This window comes from Salarias fasciatus, chromosome 10, assembly GCF_902148845.1.
Source record: "Salarias fasciatus chromosome 10, fSalaFa1.1, whole genome shotgun sequence".
In the NCBI taxonomy this organism is placed as follows: Eukaryota; Metazoa; Chordata; class Actinopteri; order Blenniiformes; family Blenniidae; genus Salarias; species Salarias fasciatus.
The window spans coordinates 12,481,358-12,499,067 of record NC_043754.1 but is presented as its reverse complement, the minus strand read 5'-3'; the positions used below and the strand labels follow the sequence as shown (position 1 = coordinate 12,499,067).

The 17,710-nt window shown below is 40.0% G+C and overlaps 2 protein-coding genes across 5 annotated transcripts; both read left to right on the top strand.

Moving 5' to 3' along the window:
* The first annotated feature begins 31 nt into the window (after window positions 1–31).
* On the top strand, window positions 32–11,268 carry LOC115395419 (cytokine receptor common subunit gamma-like). Its single transcript, XM_030100957.1, has 9 exons — window positions 32–57; window positions 6,530–6,708; window positions 7,082–7,172; window positions 7,381–7,547; window positions 7,905–8,041; window positions 8,144–8,309; window positions 9,093–9,198; window positions 9,569–9,623; window positions 9,718–11,268. Exons 2-9 carry the CDS (start codon window positions 6,645–6,647, stop codon window positions 9,901–9,903), a joined length of 972 nt encoding a protein of 323 aa, XP_029956817.1. The 5' UTR covers window positions 32–57; window positions 6,530–6,644; the 3' UTR covers window positions 9,904–11,268.
* A 130-nt stretch (window positions 11,269–11,398) lies between these two features.
* On the top strand, window positions 11,399–17,449 carry snx12 (sorting nexin 12). Of its 4 annotated transcripts, none has more exons than XM_030100961.1 (6): window positions 11,399–11,761; window positions 13,065–13,160; window positions 13,899–14,023; window positions 14,583–14,673; window positions 15,147–15,157; window positions 16,780–17,449. In XM_030100961.1, exons 1-5 carry the CDS (start codon window positions 11,597–11,599, stop codon window positions 15,150–15,152), a joined length of 483 nt encoding a protein of 160 aa, XP_029956821.1. In that variant the 5' UTR covers window positions 11,399–11,596; the 3' UTR covers window positions 15,153–15,157; window positions 16,780–17,449. The 4 variants fall into 4 exon arrangements, with proteins under 4 accessions (XP_029956821.1, XP_029956820.1, XP_029956822.1 ...); XM_030100960.1 differs by having other exon boundaries at window positions 16,776–17,449; XM_030100962.1 differs by lacking the exon at window positions 16,780–17,449 and adding an exon at window positions 16,281–16,759.
* The last annotated feature ends 261 nt before the right edge of the window (window positions 17,450–17,710 follow it).

Sequence of the window (17,710 nt, the reverse complement as noted above, 5' to 3'; positions counted from 1 at the left end):
GCTCTGACCGCACAACAGCGACACCATAGGGATGTACCAACTGGAGGCACAGCACACGTAAGGAAAGAATGTGTTTATCCGAAACAAAATACGTTGAACATCACTAAGTATTGTTATTTAATGTAATTAAGACACGCGGAAATGATTAATTTAAAACAATGTGAGTCTCTAGTTTTAAGTATTGAATATCACACACTCACAGTGGTTTGGTCCGCTTGTAAATTGAACTGCTAATTTGATATAGAAATACTGAGTTTAACTAGCTCAGTGTTTATGGAATCATTAGGAATACCCTTTTTTTAAATGCTAATTGACTTTATTTAAGCTGGAGCAGTTCGCACAAATTAAATCTAATAGCTTGAAAAGACAACAGCTAAATCAGTTTAAAAAAAAAAACACTTCCCGGCATTTGTTAATCTTGTTTGGTCAGAAATCCTTTATTTCTTGCCATGTATATATATATATATATGTGTGTATGTGTGTATGTGTGTGTGTGTGTGTGTGTGTGTGTGTGTGTGTGTGTGTGTGTGTGTATATATATATATATATATATATATATATATATATATATATATATATATATATATATATATATATATATATATATATATATATATAGGGGCAAGGGGCAAGTAGTGCCACCCCTATTATTTAGAAAACCATAGTAGTTTTTGGTCATGTGACCACATATTTCTGAAGAGGCATCCATTCCGCTCATCTTGCAAAAAGGGGAGACACATGACTTGAGAGGTAAGCATATTTAAGTTCAAAAAACATTTTTTTGCCTTCCAAAGTAAAATTTCCATAGTTAAGGTTTTTTGATTGCTGTGTTTGAACAATTATAGAAAACTTTGAAAACATTTCACACATGTTTTATTGCTTTAGTAAGCTACATCATGAGTCTATACAGTTAACATGATGCTAGCTCAGAACAGCTGGGGGAGGCATTTTTTTCAAAATGGTGGGCCTGGGGTAATTTGTGCCAAAGGACCTGGGGTAAGTTGTGCCACTGGCACAACTTAACCTAACTTATGATTATTTACTATATATGACTTTATTGTATTTTATTGTTATTGTACATCTTATTCTTCCATTTGATCACTAAAACTATGTGTCATTCTTAATTTCAGATCAGAATCCATCATGTCACGCAGATACAAAAGGAAGACAGACAGGGCTCCAACTTTTCAAAGTTTCTGAAGCAAAGTTATGAGGCCTGTTGATCAATCAATCAATCAATCAATTTATTTTTGTATAGCCCAGTATCACAACAACAGTTGCCTCAGAGGGCTTCAAGATGTTACATTTGTCGGTAAAAGTAAAAACAGTGAATAAGCATAATGGTAATATGTCAATATTTACAGTAACGAGACAGAACGAAGCAACCACCGCCTTCGACCCTCACATCCGGCAAGAAAAAACTCCAAAAACCCAGTGGGAAAAGAAGAAATCTTGGGGAGAACCACAGTATGGAGGGATCCCTCTCCCAGGGACGGACAGCTTTGGCAACAGCTAGCATGAGACAATAAGAAGTAAAGCCTAGGACAATGTTGAGGACAGTCCGTTGGACGGTCCAGCACAAGAACCACGGATCCCAGCAGTAGAACCGAAGCCAGTCTACGGGCAGGACCGACAGGGGTGTCCTCCCGGTCCGGACGGAGCTTGTTCATAGGCCTTCGTAATAGTGGAGTCAGCAACTGAAACTGGAGAAGACTCCCCCTCGAAGGGGGGGACAACAGGTGAAAAGCAATGAACGGACTAAAGGGAATAACATTCAGACATTAGAGGAGGACAGGGCTCAGTGCACCGTACTTCCCACAGCATTCTAGCTCCTGGGGCAGCTTTGTGGATACTTAACTGTTTAAACTAGTATTTAGTTAGTATAGTTTAGTTTAGTTTAATTTAGTTTGGTTTAGTTTAATTTTGTTTAGTGTAATTTGGTTTGGTTTAGTTTAGTTTAATTTAATTTAATTTAATTTAGTTTAGTTTAGTTTTGTTTAGTTTAGTTTGGTTTACTGTAGTTTGGTTTGGTTTACTTTAGTTTGGTTTGTTTAGTTTAGTTTAGTTTAGTTTAGTTTAGTTTGGTTTGTTTTAGTTTAGTTTAGTTGGAAAGTCTTCACATTTAGAGAGAATAATGAAGGAGTCATCCCTCGAGGTGATGTGCTTAAAAAATTTCCCACACCATAAAAGCGTGGTGATAGGGCCAGAAGGGAGCGCAAGTTCATATTCCACTGCAGCATTGACAAGTGGAATGTCCAGTAGTAGGTCGAATCTGTGAAGATGTTCAGATGCAGATGCAGTCAGGTGCTCATTTTTTATTTTTTATTTTTTAATTTTATTTTTTATTTATTTTTTTATTTTTTAATTTTATTTCTTCGCATGGGTTCATGTGGCACTGGGCCTTGTTGAAGCAAATTGGCCTTTGATTATGTTAAAACTTTAAATAAGCGTTAAACAAGTACTTTTGTATTGAATTTGTCTTGTTTTTATCTAGCATTATCATTTTTATATAAACTTTATTTCAGACACAGTTATCCCATATGAAAAATACAAAAAACATTACAAAACATTACATTTTTTATATAAAAATTATATTTTTTACTTTAGTTATCAGTGGCACAATTTACCCCAGTGTATTCTGACTAATGGCACAATTTACCCCACACTTGGGGTAAGTTGTGCCACAAAACCACTTTTTTTCCAAAGCTATATTTCTCACACAGTTTATTTAAGATCCAAAATGACTGCTCCCAGAGATGCACAACATCCTAAACTATATGAACATATTTTAGTTGCAGGCATTCCTGTAATCCCCTTGTGTAAAAGGCACTTTAAGTAAAAATTGGCACTACTTACCCCACTCTCACCTATATATGTGTATATATATATATATATATATATATATATATATATATATATATATATATATATATATATATATATATATATATATATATATACTGTACTGTATATACTGTACTGTATATACTGTATATATACCACTGTATATATACTACTGTATATATATACCACTATATATATATAGTGGCGTTCGAGCGGCGACTTGCGGGCCAGAAAACGAGGTGAGGTCTGCTCTATTGCTCAACCGAAGCTTTATTGTGATAACAACCAAACAAGGGAACATGACTGTCTAGAAATGTAAAGCAATTTTCTCTTGCAGATAGAAAAGGTACAAAAAGGGACACGACTGTCCATCCCTGATTCTGATTTGCAGCTCAAAAGATAACTTCCAAAAATGGTGAGAGAGAAGAAAGACAATGAAATAACTACATTTGAAGATCACATCATTTACAACCACTCTGTGAAATGGGAATGATCAAATATGCATTTTAATTCAGTAAACTTAATTTTCAGTATTTGGCCTGAAGCCTCAACTTTTTCAGCACCATCATGATACAGATCCATAAGCCTTTTATCAAGATTTTTGCACATTTTTGTTTTTCTCAAGAATTAATACCTGACTTATGATGTGATTTTAGCGTCATGCATTTGAAAATGTTCCCTTTTCACAGATTGCGAAAAGTGGTCTGTGCAGTTTCACAGAAAAAGTACAATTCAGTGAAAGACTTCATTAGTTCTCTGAAAACAGGAAAGGGAGTTTTTTTCAGAGTTAGGCCACAGAGATGAAATGTCAAGTTAACCCTCTGTCTCATGTGAGACTTCAGTAATTCTGTCATCATACTGATCCATTCAGTAATTACAACTAAAAATACATGACTTTTTTTTTCTTTGCATTCTGAGGAGTACAGGGAGAACATAACAGCAAAATTGTGACGAGTAATTTAGTTTGGACATTTAGGAAACTTTTTTTTTTTTTTTTTTTTTTAATACTGTGTTCTCACACTTCCTGGGCGGTATCTCCTTCAAGCTCGGGTCCTCGACCAGAGTTCTAGCACTGAGCTCTTCTGGACAGAGATCTCAGATGTTGTTCCCGGTATTTCCTGGAGCTATGCATCCAGCTTGGGGGTTACTGCCCCGAGTGGCCCGATCACGACTGGCACCACTGTTGCCTTCACACCCCACATCTTCTCCAGCTGCTCTTTCAGCCCTTGTTATTTTTCCAGCTTTTCATGTTCCTTCTTTTTGATGTTGCTGTCGCTGGGGATTGCTTCATCAATCACTACTGCTCTCTTCTCATGCTTATCCACCACCACTATGTCAAGCTGATTGGCCATCGCTAGTTTGTCAGTCTCAATCTTGAAATCCCACGGGATCTTGGCTTGGTTGTTCTCCAGCGCTGTGTCTCCAGCCTGTACTCTGCACAAATGTTTCTGTATACAATGCTTCAACCTGGTTATCGCGTTCCATGTCTGTCTTTCCTGCCAGCATCTTACACCCTACTGTGATGTGCTGGACTGTTTCAGGGGCTTCCTTGCACAGTCTGCTCCTGGGGTCTTGTCTAGTCTGATCCACCCCGGCCTCGATTGATCTTGTTCTACTGTACAGCCATAATCAGTGCCTCTGTGTTGTCTTTCAGCCCTGCCTTTTACAGCCACTGGTATGTCAGCGACTTCTTCAATTTGTCAGTGGTACATGCCGTGTAGCGGTTTGTCTTTCCATGATTCCACCTCTGGCTCCTCTTTCTAATGGGGTTTCACTTGCCCGAGGCATACACTTAGCAGGTTGTCACTGGGGGCCATTCTGGATGTGTTCTTGGAGGGATGATGTTTCCTCTGGGATGGTGGCTTTCACACTCACGGGCCATCGGCTTCCCTCACTTTGATTAGTGTACAGCCTCAGGACGCTGCGCTTAGGATGGAACACTCCATGCATGTAAGGAGTTTCCTTGTCTTGATATCGGTAGCTTACATCTTTTCCGGTAGCTTCCAGAGTTGTCTTCCGTAGCCTCATTGAGTTTCCCAGGAAGGTTCTTAGTTCCCTGTTGACATTGTACAGTTTCACGCCAGATAGGAGCTTCCATGTAGTGGTGATGCAGATTATAGGTAGTTGGATGGTATTTTTCCCCTCTGGTGAAGTTCTGGTCTGGTTCCCTTCATGATTAGTACTGTTCGACCTCGGGTCAACCGCTATGGGTGGTTCACTTCTCTTTGCAGCTGGGTCATTTGGGCTGCCAGGCCTGTGTAGAGTGCAGTTAGCTTCTTCCAGGTGTAGGTGTGAATCCTGTGAGGACCTGGAGCTGTCCAGTTCATCATTTTTGCCAATCTTTTCTCGATGTCTGCTGTTGTGATGACGACTGGTTCTTGTTCTGGGAGGTTGCAGTGTTCTGCTTGCAAGTCTGCTAGCCACTGTGCATTAGTGTTGTATGGCACCCCTTTCTCCAAGATACTCTTCAAGTATTGCTCAGTTTGCACCTTGGTTGGGTCTGCTGTGGTCTTACTGCCCTGCCATTGAGAATATAACTTTGGTGGGCTGTTGGAGAACGTTGTGTTCATTCTCCCGGCTTCCACTTCTCTTGTACTTCTCTTCTGGCGGGTAGCTATAGGGCTGCGAGTCTTTCCTTAGCAGTCTCCCGTGCCTCGGCTGTGGACAGCTTGCTGTATTTCTTGGGCAGTTCCCTCTTTAGCTTCACACCTCTGTTCAGTTCTGTCAGGAGGCTAACTTCTTTCCGTGTTGCCATGATTATTGCCTCTAGCCCTCTTTTCCATTGAGGCTCTGACTTCTGGTTACTCATGCTGTTCACCTTGTAGCAAAATATGTCTAGGATGACTGATGCCGTACTGGAGAACAGCTGGTTGGTCTCTGTGATGTTCTGGGTTGGGATACTTAGCAGTGCTGTTTGCATCGTCCAGTATAAATCTTTGTGGTACTTTGTTCTTTAGCCTTGGCTACAAGGACTTCGTGATCTTCTCTTTCAGGTCAGCTGCTCTCCCCTTTATGTGTGTGTGTGTATATATATATAAACAGACACGCACACCTCAGACAAACATGTGCAGACTGTCACTGTTTATTTTTTGAAATGGTTTCCTCTCACAGGAAACAAAACCCACAAAACTCAGTTTGGGCTCAGTTTGGGGCTTCATGAACAGAAAGCGACACTGATCGGATGAATCAAAAATATGCTTTAACACCTGCTTGTAACTGTTTTATAAAGAGTAAGCAGTCATGTTACTATTGTACTGCCATCCAATTTTTTTGTTAATATTGTTTATTCACTTTCTGTTAAACAAAAATCACTGATATTCTATTGCACTTTTTTTTTTTAACAATTTTGAGTAATGTATTTGTTTGTGATGATGTTTATTTAATAATGCACAAAGGCCTTGTTTGATTCTACCCCAACTTGGCAATATATAAGGAGAGGCATTACCAACAAATAGCATATAAGTCATTTTGTTAAGACTTTTTCTTTCTTCTTTAGCTTTTAGTCAGCTAAAATTACGCTTTTTCAACGAATTTGTCCAGAACTACCCTGAAATGTAAGCTAATTGAATAGCATTCAGTTGCTAAAGTTTTAAAAAATCTATTTGTTTAATTTTATCAGCCTCACAGGAAGAGGCTGGCCTGACACCTCATTATCTTTTTGAGTGAAGCTCGACATGTTTCACAGTTTCCCCTGACAGGAAGTAATCGTCACCACCATCGAGACGATCACACGCAGCACATCATCCCACAAGAGAAGTAGAAGCGCTGACACTGAAAGGATCGTGTATCCAAACGCCACGATGACAATGAGAGCGCTTCTATTCTTCTGTCTGTTTGGATATACGTTTGGAGAAATAACACCCAGTAAGTGTTCATTCTACTTTTTCATTTTAACCAACTTGTGATTTTTCAGATAACATTACCCCATATAATATAGGTGACTTTATTTCAAATTATGTTGAGTTCACCCTGAATTGAAGCCAAAATAAGGAGGTATTTGAGCAAGTGTATTCTGCCTCTAAAATATAATACATTTTACAAATTCGAATCATGAGGCTAAAACCCTCACTTCCTCGTGTTCGCATTTTATGTGAATTCCCCTACGCATCATTATGCTTCCACTTCCTTGTGTCACTGGTTCAATAATGCAGTGCATCTGATTCTTTGTGCACTTTTTAGTACCATTGCAAAGCTCTCTTGTTTGACCTACACTTGTTTTTCACTGTGTTTTTGACAGATGTGAGCTGTGTGATCATCGATGTGAGATATGTTTCTTGCACCTGGAATCAACAAGGGACTCCAGAGGTCAACTACACCTTCAACAGCTGGTCAGTATTTGAGATCTTTTTTTTTTTTGAAGATCAAAATGTCTTTATGGTGGATTACAAATGTCTCACACTCATTTTAAATGTGTTTATAAGTGTGTTTTTTTTTTGTTTTTTGTTTTGTTAATAATAATGATACCTTTTCCAATCCAAGCTATTTGTACCGGCATAGTTTGTTTTGCACAGATGATTAGAAGCTGATTTCCCACAGGTTCCACTATGAAAACAAAAAGGCGTGCACCAACTATCTATCAGAGAAAAATGTGAAGACTGGATGTATCCGACCGTACGCCGAAACACAGAGATTCAGGACATTTCACACCCAACTGGTGCATGGAAGCAACAGCTTTACAAAGGACCATAACCTCAAAAATGAAGGTATGATTTTTTTTTTTTTTTTTTTTTTTGTGGGAGTAAAACACCATATAGACATTCATTATTGAAAATGATAACCCTACCGACATCATGGTAAACTTTGATCATATTTAGTGTCTCTGATCTCTGTTAATCGTGCTGAGATCATTGAACAGCCACAGAATTTTCTAACAAAGTCAGACCTAAATGGTGTAATAATGTTCAACTCAGATGAAAAACGCACATTTATCTTCAAAAGTAAATAACTAACTACAAGATTATAGAGTCCAGTCAAAAGGAGTCATGAAGAAAAAGTTGGGTTTTTTTTTTTCATACATTGAAACTCCAACATTTTTATGCAAGTTTTCCATTTCATTCCAGTCTTGTTAAATCCACCTGCCAATCTGACGGTCCTGTTTGGAGAGGACAAGAACCTGTGGTTTTACTGGAACTATACTGTGGCAACCAACTGTGTGAGGAGTGAAGTTCGCCACAGGATAAATAATAAAAACTGGCAGGTAACAGCAACTTGTGTTCAGATGATTTGATGTATTGATGTTCAATTTTTTTTCCTCATCATTTCATTTTATGTTGTTGGGTTTCCTTTTTTCATTATTCAGTCCGACGTTCTTGGAGAACAGGCGCAAAAGTACTGCATCAACTTGCCCTCAAGCACTCACCATTATGAGCTGCAGGTGCGCAGTAAGATGGCCGACGCTTGTGGAGCATCGAGAAACTGGGGTAACTGGAGTGAGCCGGTGGAATGGGGATCCAACAACAGCACCGGTAAGAGTCTGCAGTGGAAAACTTACACCTAGAAATCCACAGAAGCAGCAGCATTACCTGCAACTACATACAATTTCAACACTAAATCACGATCTGGGCTTTAACCTGCTGCAGTCGTGATCTGGGGTAATGGCTGAGCACCGCCTGAATTCAGGAGTGTCTTTTTTGAACCTGTTAGCAAGTTAATTGCATTCATAATTTTGCAACCTGGAACATAATTTATACTAAAACATGAAGTTGCAACATTTTTTTTTTCGATTATATAAACTGTTTTTGTCGAAAATTTGAAAATTAAATCATCTTTAATTTTGAAACCACAGTGTTAAACTTTTGCAGTTTGTCACTCACAGTCATAGATAGGACTCCAGATCTGAAATCATATCTAAAACTTTGCCTCAACATGAAACTTTAACAATTCTTTCTTGTAGTCAGAGTCAAAGAGCTTTGCTGAAATGAGTTGTAATATTTCAAGAATATTTTCAAGAATTTGTAGCCGCTGGCTCTCTGAGATGTTCTGATCACTGATTAGTTATATGTACAAAAATCTTAACTATTTTGCTGTTTTTGTAAAGAATTCTCACCTGGAAAAGTCAGTTTCCTCAATAAAATTTCAACATATTATTCATTTTTATCATGTGTGAGATTTTTTTTTAATAGATCTCTGTACATTTTTTAAAAAGATTTTATTGTGTCATTTTGTGTAGTCAAAAGTGCCTCAAACAATACAGCCAAGCCGTTGTAGGCATCAGTCAGTGAATGTGCTCCTCCCTCTGCTCCTTCCAGATCCTCATCCAAAGCTTGAGTCAGAGAATGTCTGGACGCCAGTGTTTTATGTGATGTTCCCCCTCATCTTCGTCATACTGGTCTCACTGTTGCTCTACCATGAAAGGTGAGTCCGGCCTTGACTGCAGTTTTTACTTTTTTGTGTTTATTTTCAGTTCATTGATTCACACCGTTATTGATTATCAGTAGGATGCAGGTGATTTTACATCTTTGACGTACTAGAGGGCCCCAGATTTCCTGTGCGCATACCCTTGCCTTCTCCTGTTATACTCTCCTGCTTGGTCTCTTCAAATCTATCTCCCAGTGCCATCCATCTGTGAACACGTAGCACTTGTTATGTGAACTGAGATGAACTCTGTACCTAAACCTCACTGAATTATGATGCTGAGAAGCGACAGCAGTCAAACGTTGACCCTGATGAGCTGTTGCTGTTGCCCTGATATTTGAGAGTAAACATGTTCCTCCCTCCCACTCAGGCTCAGAATCATCCCTGTGGTTCCCAAGCCCACGCTGATCATCCATGACATCGAGGTAAGTGTCATCCACAGCTCATTCATCCTCCTGAACATCCCAGCCGCACAATCCGCAACAAATCAAGTCATGTTTTGTCCCCTTTCTTTTAAAGGACTGGCTTCAATCCTCCAAAAGCTTGAAAGAGAGTTTCAAAGCTAACTACAATGAGCTTCCGTGCCCGGTCCGTGAGTACTGCCACGTGTCCCAGTCTGACAGCGAGAGCTCCAGCAGCTCCACCTCGTCCCTCACCACCGACCAAACCGACTGCTCCGTCTGCATCCCTGTGAATGAACCGTAGGGTCCGTCCACGCCTCCCTCCTCTTCTGCCCCCGCCGTGTCCTGTCAGGAGAAGGAGCCTCGGGAATCTGTTTAAGCAGCCGTTCCCGTCACGCTTGGGTTTGTTGAGATCTGAGAATCCAGACTTTGTAATGCTGATATTTCTGCTTTAGACGGCACAGATGAGAATTTAATGAATGTAAATCGCCACGTTAAGGAGGTCAAGTTTTAGTTTAAAGCAACCTGTTTAGTTAAAGTAGTCAACTGAAGCTAATTCAAGTTGAAAGATTGTGACATTTTAGATTCAAACCTCCTGAATGATCACTGAAAATGATAAGGTTGTGAAATCTCTCTGTCACTTCCCTTCATGTCTCCAGCTATCATTTCAAAGATAAATATGAAAATATTTCACAACCTTCATTGTTTACATCTAACTTCAGCAAAGCAACTTTATTCAGAACATTTAGATTGATATAGGAGAGTAAATCTGAGCCACTAAAGCATTCACAAATGCACAAAATGGTGAGATGGAGACTGAAACTGTCTACCAAAACATGATAAAGTAACCAAATTCAGAAAGAGGCACAAAATGACTCTGATCACCAGATCACCTTTCACTTGAAGGGAGGAGTTACAAATCAAACACAAATAGATGCCAAATGACCACAGAATGATCACAGATACCAACCAATTACCAAAAAAATAAAAAACAGTAACTGTCCGAGAAGGATTTGTTTTCTTTGACTCTCAGATCTCCAGAGAACTCTGGACAGAGTTGAAACATTTCCCCAGCACACCAAAACTGACCTTTTAGATTGTTGATAAACCACATATTTTTGTAAAGCTGTTTTTTTTGTTTGTTTGTTTGTTTAAATTCATGAGCAAAAATATCTTTTTATTATCTTTTGAACTTGAAACTGCTGCTTAACTGTATAAATGTTTTAATAAACAAAAACAGGCTGAACCACATATCTACTGTTTTCTGAAAATTTCCCGACAGTGATGTACATTTATTTTACATTTGTCATTACATTTATCCTGCTTTATTTTAGTCTTTATCTCATGTTTTGTGTATGATCATGTAACTGTCTCGCCACACATAATGAATTGTAGATTAAGATTGAAAATGAGTCACGTGATGTTTCATTCAGCATTGACATTGTTACCTGGTTTTAATTGCTTTTGCTTTGAAATTGCTCGATGGGACGCGGGTTCAAATCCCGGTCGAGGGATTGACAGTTTAAATTGGTTATTATTAAGAAATCAGAATTGTTTAAAAGCATTTGAATACATTAAAATGGAACATCTTGACATGGATTTTACATTTATGTAAAATGTCACTGTACAATGTACTATGTCATACGTTTAAAAAAAATAAAAGTGTGTATTTTAATGTGGATCTCTGTCCCGTGACATGTGTTGTGTAAGTCTCGCTGCTGGTGTTCGGGAGCCTGAGTCCAGTTATCCCGGTGTCCGTTAGAGGGAGCGCGGAGTGTCCCGCACCGTCCGCGCTCACCACCGAGTCAACACATTCACCAGATTGTGGAAGGGTAGGGCGCAGGGCGGCTGGCCCCCGCAACCAGACAGCGACTCCCCCCCCCAGCTGCACCGACCGGCTGCCGCGACCGATTAATGCCTTCGGAGGAGAGTTAGGACTCCGCGGTGTGTTCAGTTGGTTTGACGCTGATTCAAAGCAACATATACAAGCCGACAAGATGTCAGATCCCGTGGTGGCCGACACTCGCCGGTTGAACTCCAGGCCCCAGGACCTGAACGACGCCTACGGCCCCCCCAGTAATTTTCTGGAAATAGACGTTTACGACCCACAGATCAACGGACTCGGGCGGAGCCGGTACACAACTTACGAAGTTCGCATGAAGGTAGGTGTCGGGCCGCGGCCATGAAAACGGCTAGCTGCGGTATTAGCTGCAAATGTAGCCTGTTAGCTTGTGTTAGCACGGGACACGGGGCTTGACGTCAGCCGCTCGGAGTGACTGACGATGGGGCGCAAGCTTCACTAAAGGGCCGAGGATGGCGAGCGGCCTGTTAGAAAAAAACAAAAAGGCCGTCTAGAGAAGTTTCTTGAAGGTTCGTGGCTAACACACAGATCTTTTAAGCTAGTGTTTAACTCGGTCATGCTATTTTAAACATAACTGTAGGAGGAAATATCGTGAACGCCACTGTAAATATCCCTGACGAATTAAATTAAAGTGTACTTGCATGCCCTGTCAGCAGCAGTATATAGTCGGATGTTTCTACCTGTTAAACGTGCTGCAGTTGTTTTAACAAATATCTCTTAAATTTCATAAACTGTATGATCGAATGGTGACAATTAAAAGCAGAATCTGAAGCTACAGCAGTATTCAGTGAAACTTCCTCCTCTGTTAGGCGTAGAAAATCTCTTAGCACAGCTAGTTTCACAGATCGCGTTTTCAGGAAGTTACAATGACACAATACTGGTTGTAATTGTGTAATTTGGATTCACAAGTTCAACCTTGCCTCAGAAAACCTCATTTAATTGGTGGTGCAGCCATCTCCTGGGAGACTTCTCCAACCATAACACCGACACGTGACACAAGCCGCTTATTACACGTTGATAATGTGCATCTGTAAACAGACCTAAACAGATAAACATGACTTTTTTACTGGAATTCATTAGCTTTTGCCTCTTGTCTGTACACGATCAGCTCCAGTTAATCTACACAAGCCCCCTGGGAAGTCTTACCTGATTTGAACCCAGAATCACCACTGACTAGATAACCATAGACAGTTTTGGTGTTTATTTCCCTTCAGTCATTTTATTTCTCTTCAATTAAGCCACTTTTAAAACTGATCATTAATCATGATTTAAATCACCAATCCAGTAAAAATTCAGACTTATATCTTGGATCAGAGGACGTGTTGGGTACATTGTGATTAAATTGTCAAATCATATAAGGAAGATAAAAACATGCATTGTGAAGATGGCACTTTGTTAATTTGCAATTATTTTTTGTTGTTCACTATGTTGTAAACAATGAAAATTGCCATTATGCACAATGTAAACTATTAGTAAACATATAAAGGTCAGCATGATGCAAGTGCAGTTCTTTGCTTTCTTTTTCTTTCTAAAATCAATGAAAATATGTATTTTGAAAGATTTTATTAAATGTTCTCTTCTATTATGATCTCTTCTTTATTTAGACAAACCTTCCTATTTTCAAACTGAAGGAATCGTGTGTGAGAAGAAGATACAGCGACTTCGAGTGGTTAAAGAATGAGCTGGAAAGAGACAGCAAGGTAAGTGGCTGATACTGACAACATGGCAGCAGCTGAAAAAGTTCTCATAATGATCCGATTAGTGTCAGTATCAGTGTTATGAGGATTGATATGCACCCATCACTGTCATAAGGTAAGGTCTTGATCAGGGGTGTCAGACGCATGTTCTGTCAAGGCCCAGTTTGAATGGGCCAGACCATTAAAATGGCACTCTAATAACTATTAAATTCAAAGTTTTTGTTGTTCTTGGTGCTGTCGCACTGAGTATCGACAATGAAAATGTCTTTATTTTCATAAGATATAACAGAGACTACAGTCTCATCATGAAGCCAATTTCAAAGATACTTTTTCGGTGCAAAATAAAGTGAAATGTCTAAAACAAAAGCTTATCCGATAACTGTTCTATTAGCTATCATCACGGAAATCTCAGCTCAAGCCTCTGTGTTGTGTTGTGTCCACTACTCTTAAGAAATTTGTTAAAGAATCAATGTTTTCTTGGGAATTTTTGGGAGATGACTTGATGAGTTGGCAGTCCGGATTGGAGCCTTTTATTTTGTCTTTGGTTTTGTCTTTGTTTGACACCCCTGTTGTCGACTATGGTAACTGCTGGATTATTTAATACAGAAAAGTTACAACAAAACTTATGACTGTTTAAAAAAAACAGAAGTGAAATGTGACTGGATAGCACACTGTGTGTGTGTGTGTGTGTGTGTGTGTGTGTGTGCATGCGTGCGTGCGTGTTTTTGCCTCCTCCATCAGATTGTAGTACCGCCTCTGCCGGGCAAAGCCCTGAAGAGACAGTTGCCATTTCGTGCAGATGACGGCCTTTTTGACGAGGCTTTCATTGAGCAGCGGCGATCGGGCTTGGAGCAGTTCATCAACAGGTCAGCTCCTACACCATCGTCGCTGCACCATCATGCTGAATGTGATCTTTGCAGTCGGTGGCAGACGTGGTTGACACATTGGAGGTGTTAATGTGGAAAGTGTGAATTTGGAGTTGAGACAAATAAACAAGTCTTGTTTCCCGTATCTTTTATTGGACACTCAGGGATTGAATCAAGTCAAGCTGCCATCAAAGCGTTTCCTGTTTTGTACCTGTTTTCCAACCAAATGTTGTTTAATCTTATCGGCTATGTGGCCGTATTAAGTCATGGCCACATTTTCCTCTGCAGCTTCCAAAGTAACAGAGTATTTCACCGACTGGATTAAATGCTGATCATAACTGTAGGTGGAGAATTTGTAGAAATTCTTACCTGTTTACACTGACCTTTTGAAACAGCTGTGAAATGCAAAATCTTCCTCTCGCGTTCGTTGGAGTTGTGTATAATCCTGTAGAAGGCCTTATCTAATCTGCCTGGTGAAGGAGCGTCAGTCATTCCTCCGCTGCGTTTCATCAGAACCGTCTCAGAGAAGTGAGAGTGACTTCTGTGCCTCTGTCTGTAGAATTGCAGGTCACCCCCTGGCCCAGAACGAGCGCTGTCTTCACATGTTTCTGCAAGAGGAAAGCATCGACCGCAACTACATTCCTGGAAAAGTACGACACTAGGGTTACTGAGGGCCGGTGGGGGTACCGACTGTCTCTCGCCTTTCTCTCCCCTCACAACCTCTCTCAATCTCTGTCTGGCTCTCTTCCTCCCACTCGGAGGCCATATTCACTCCTCTTCTGTGCTACTTGAGGATATGTTGATGATGTTTCAGACGATCCCTTGACTGTCGTCTCCCCTGTGTGTTTGTTTTATAACTGTACAGTAAGGAAAGCTCTACTCAGTCAGTAGCCGTCATTGTGTTGTGACTATTCGCTTTTAATCACACTTTTCAGCAATGAAGATATTATCAGTCTCTCCTCCACTGAGTGTCACATATTTATGATTGTAATATAATGTGAATAAAGTAATGTGTATATGTGTGTGCTGGTGCTAAATGTATTTCACAGGGATGCATGCAGATTGTAACTGAAAGTTCTGACCCTGTTCTGTTCTCTTTTTTTGTTTTTTTTTGTTTTTTTAGGTATGAATGAAGTAAGTTTGCTTTGTTTTATACCGTCTCTAAGAGCTTTCAGGGACTCAAGGTGGTTGCATGGGCACTGCAAAGACCAAAGGCGATAGTTCACAGCTGTTTTACTCCAGTAAAACAGATATAATGCTGTTGATAATGCTACACCTCACCGATAATTGAGATCGGATCAAGGTGCCACACATGGTCCCTGATTGGTTGATTAAGCACAGCCAGTGCTGCTGCTTCTCCCCTCCCCCCCAAAAAAAAAAAAACACTTGGGGTAAAAATGGTGTATCAAACATTCTGCAAGCCAGCTCTGATTTGTTGATCTCCACAGTTTTTGTAAATAACTAAATGTCCCGAGTTTCTCGTCTTAAACTGGCTTGCAGAAGGTTCCCTCGTGTCATTCAAGTGGAAAGTCATACCACCACTTGTGTTTTGCGTGATGTGAACTATTGTTGAAAGGAGAATAAGTACCATACATCACCCATCACTGCAGCTGTTCCTCTTCAGACTAACACTGAGATATGATCATAACCATCCGCACTAATCATTGGCTGCATGGCACACTTACACGCTTTCTTTGCAACACATTTGTGTCAGTCACCCTCCCAAATTCTATTTTAATAACTCTGATCATCATTAATGTTCAATTTTTTGATTGAAATCTTTTTTTTTTCCTTTCTAAATTTTTTTTTTTTTCAAACATTTCTGTAGTGTCTGGGGGAAAAAAAGCACTGCAGCCAATTCTGCCATCCTGTAGAAACTGATGTATTTTGCTTTTTCATGTTCAAGTTGCACCTCGTAGCTGAGTCCCGAGTCCACCAGTTTAACATTAAATATCAACATGCACAGTTCATCGATGAAAATCATCTCTGATGAACTAAATTGGTTGAATTTAATGTCCATACATGTTGCGGCAAGTAGACGTTCCCCTCCAACGTAGTGCGGATACGGTCCATGCATGTGTTGAAAGGGGGAGAAAGCATCATGGCCGCTGAACCTGCTGCACTGCATGATGCTTCTCAGCGAGGCGTGTAACTCCTCAAGCTCAGCTCTGACTCCCTGCCATGAACTCTGCATGCACCAGCCATGTTTAACTCATACCAGAGCCGCCATCACTAAGTTTTCTTTTTGTTTTTCCAGTCCAGAAAGTGTCAATCATAACATACCTCATATGGCTTTATGTGACTTGGCCGATGCTCACACCTTTTTAAAAAAACAAACACTGGGAGTCAGCATGTCCGGGAGCTGATCACGCTTGCATAATATGTATGGTAATTGAAATGAATGTGGAGGGTTTGAGAGGTCGTAGCGGTGCTGCTTGTGTGTCTGTAGACTGTCTCCCTTCAGAACAACCCTGTGCTGAAACAATCCTGCAGACTTATAGGAAGTGTTTAGTTTCACCAATCACGAATGTTTGAAAACCGATCAAACGTGAGAAGAAATGCCGTCCAGTATGGACCCGCCCGCCCTCATCTGCTCATCCGGAGATGTTTTCTGTGAATAATCGCATTAGTCGGGAGTCTGTTTAAAGAGGAGGAGCGCTGACCGAGTCTCTCAGTCGCTCCATCCTGATTGTATTTTATTGCTATTTCTCATGTTCTTTTCTTTGTTTTCTCTCTCTCTCTCTTTGCAAAGACAGTACTGACCGCTGCACCTGCCCCCATGTACATTTATTTCTGCATCACACCATTAAAGCTGATGGGAATGTCAGAACTGATAAGTATCTACGGTGTGGGAACAAAATTGAAAAAAAAAAACACTGCTAACTGCTCCTTGGACAAAACACGAAAATGATCCAATGTATAAATTGTTTGATGTTGTACCTTCATCCAGTCATTCCACAAACTTGTATGTTCATTACTTTCGATCCAGTAATCATGTCATTTATTTTTTATTTTATTTTTTTAGCCATGTTAGAGATTCTTTTTAGTTATTTACTTGTTTTCTGAATGTCTTTATATTTGATCAGGTTTTTTTTTTTTTTTTTTTTAATTAGTAAGTTACTGCTTTCTTGTGTCTTTTGCTAGCTTAGCAGAGATGCCATTTCCACGACAGCCTCCCAAAGTCAAGCGACATGTAGCAACATGAAAAGGACAGTCCTCATTCCAGTCGGATTCTTCTTCTTCTTTTTCCCTTTTCAGTGTTAAGTTCTGGGAATGCTCTCGACTCTGCTGTCTCAGTTGCATCTCCTGCTGACGTCGGCGGGATCAATCAGGCATGTTAGGTTAGGCCAATAACCATATCCAAGCACTGTGACAAGAGGTTCATATGAACAATACTTAAAGCATCTGGTTTATTGATCTTTCAAACGAGGCTCTTTTTTTTTTTGTGCTTATTTCCTGCTGTTTAATTCTTTATATTATTGTGAAGTGTATTAATACATGCTATCATTGCAGTTCCACCTTGGGTGACGAGGAAACTTTCCTTGTTGATTCTGTCCCGACAATTAAATTTCCTGCTGCCTGCTGTGTCACGTGTCTTTCTCAGTTGTGGGGGGGGGGTTAAGAAATGAAAGCGAGCAGACGTGGAAAGTGGCCTGTCAGGTTGTGATTAGCTAAGAAGGAATGAGA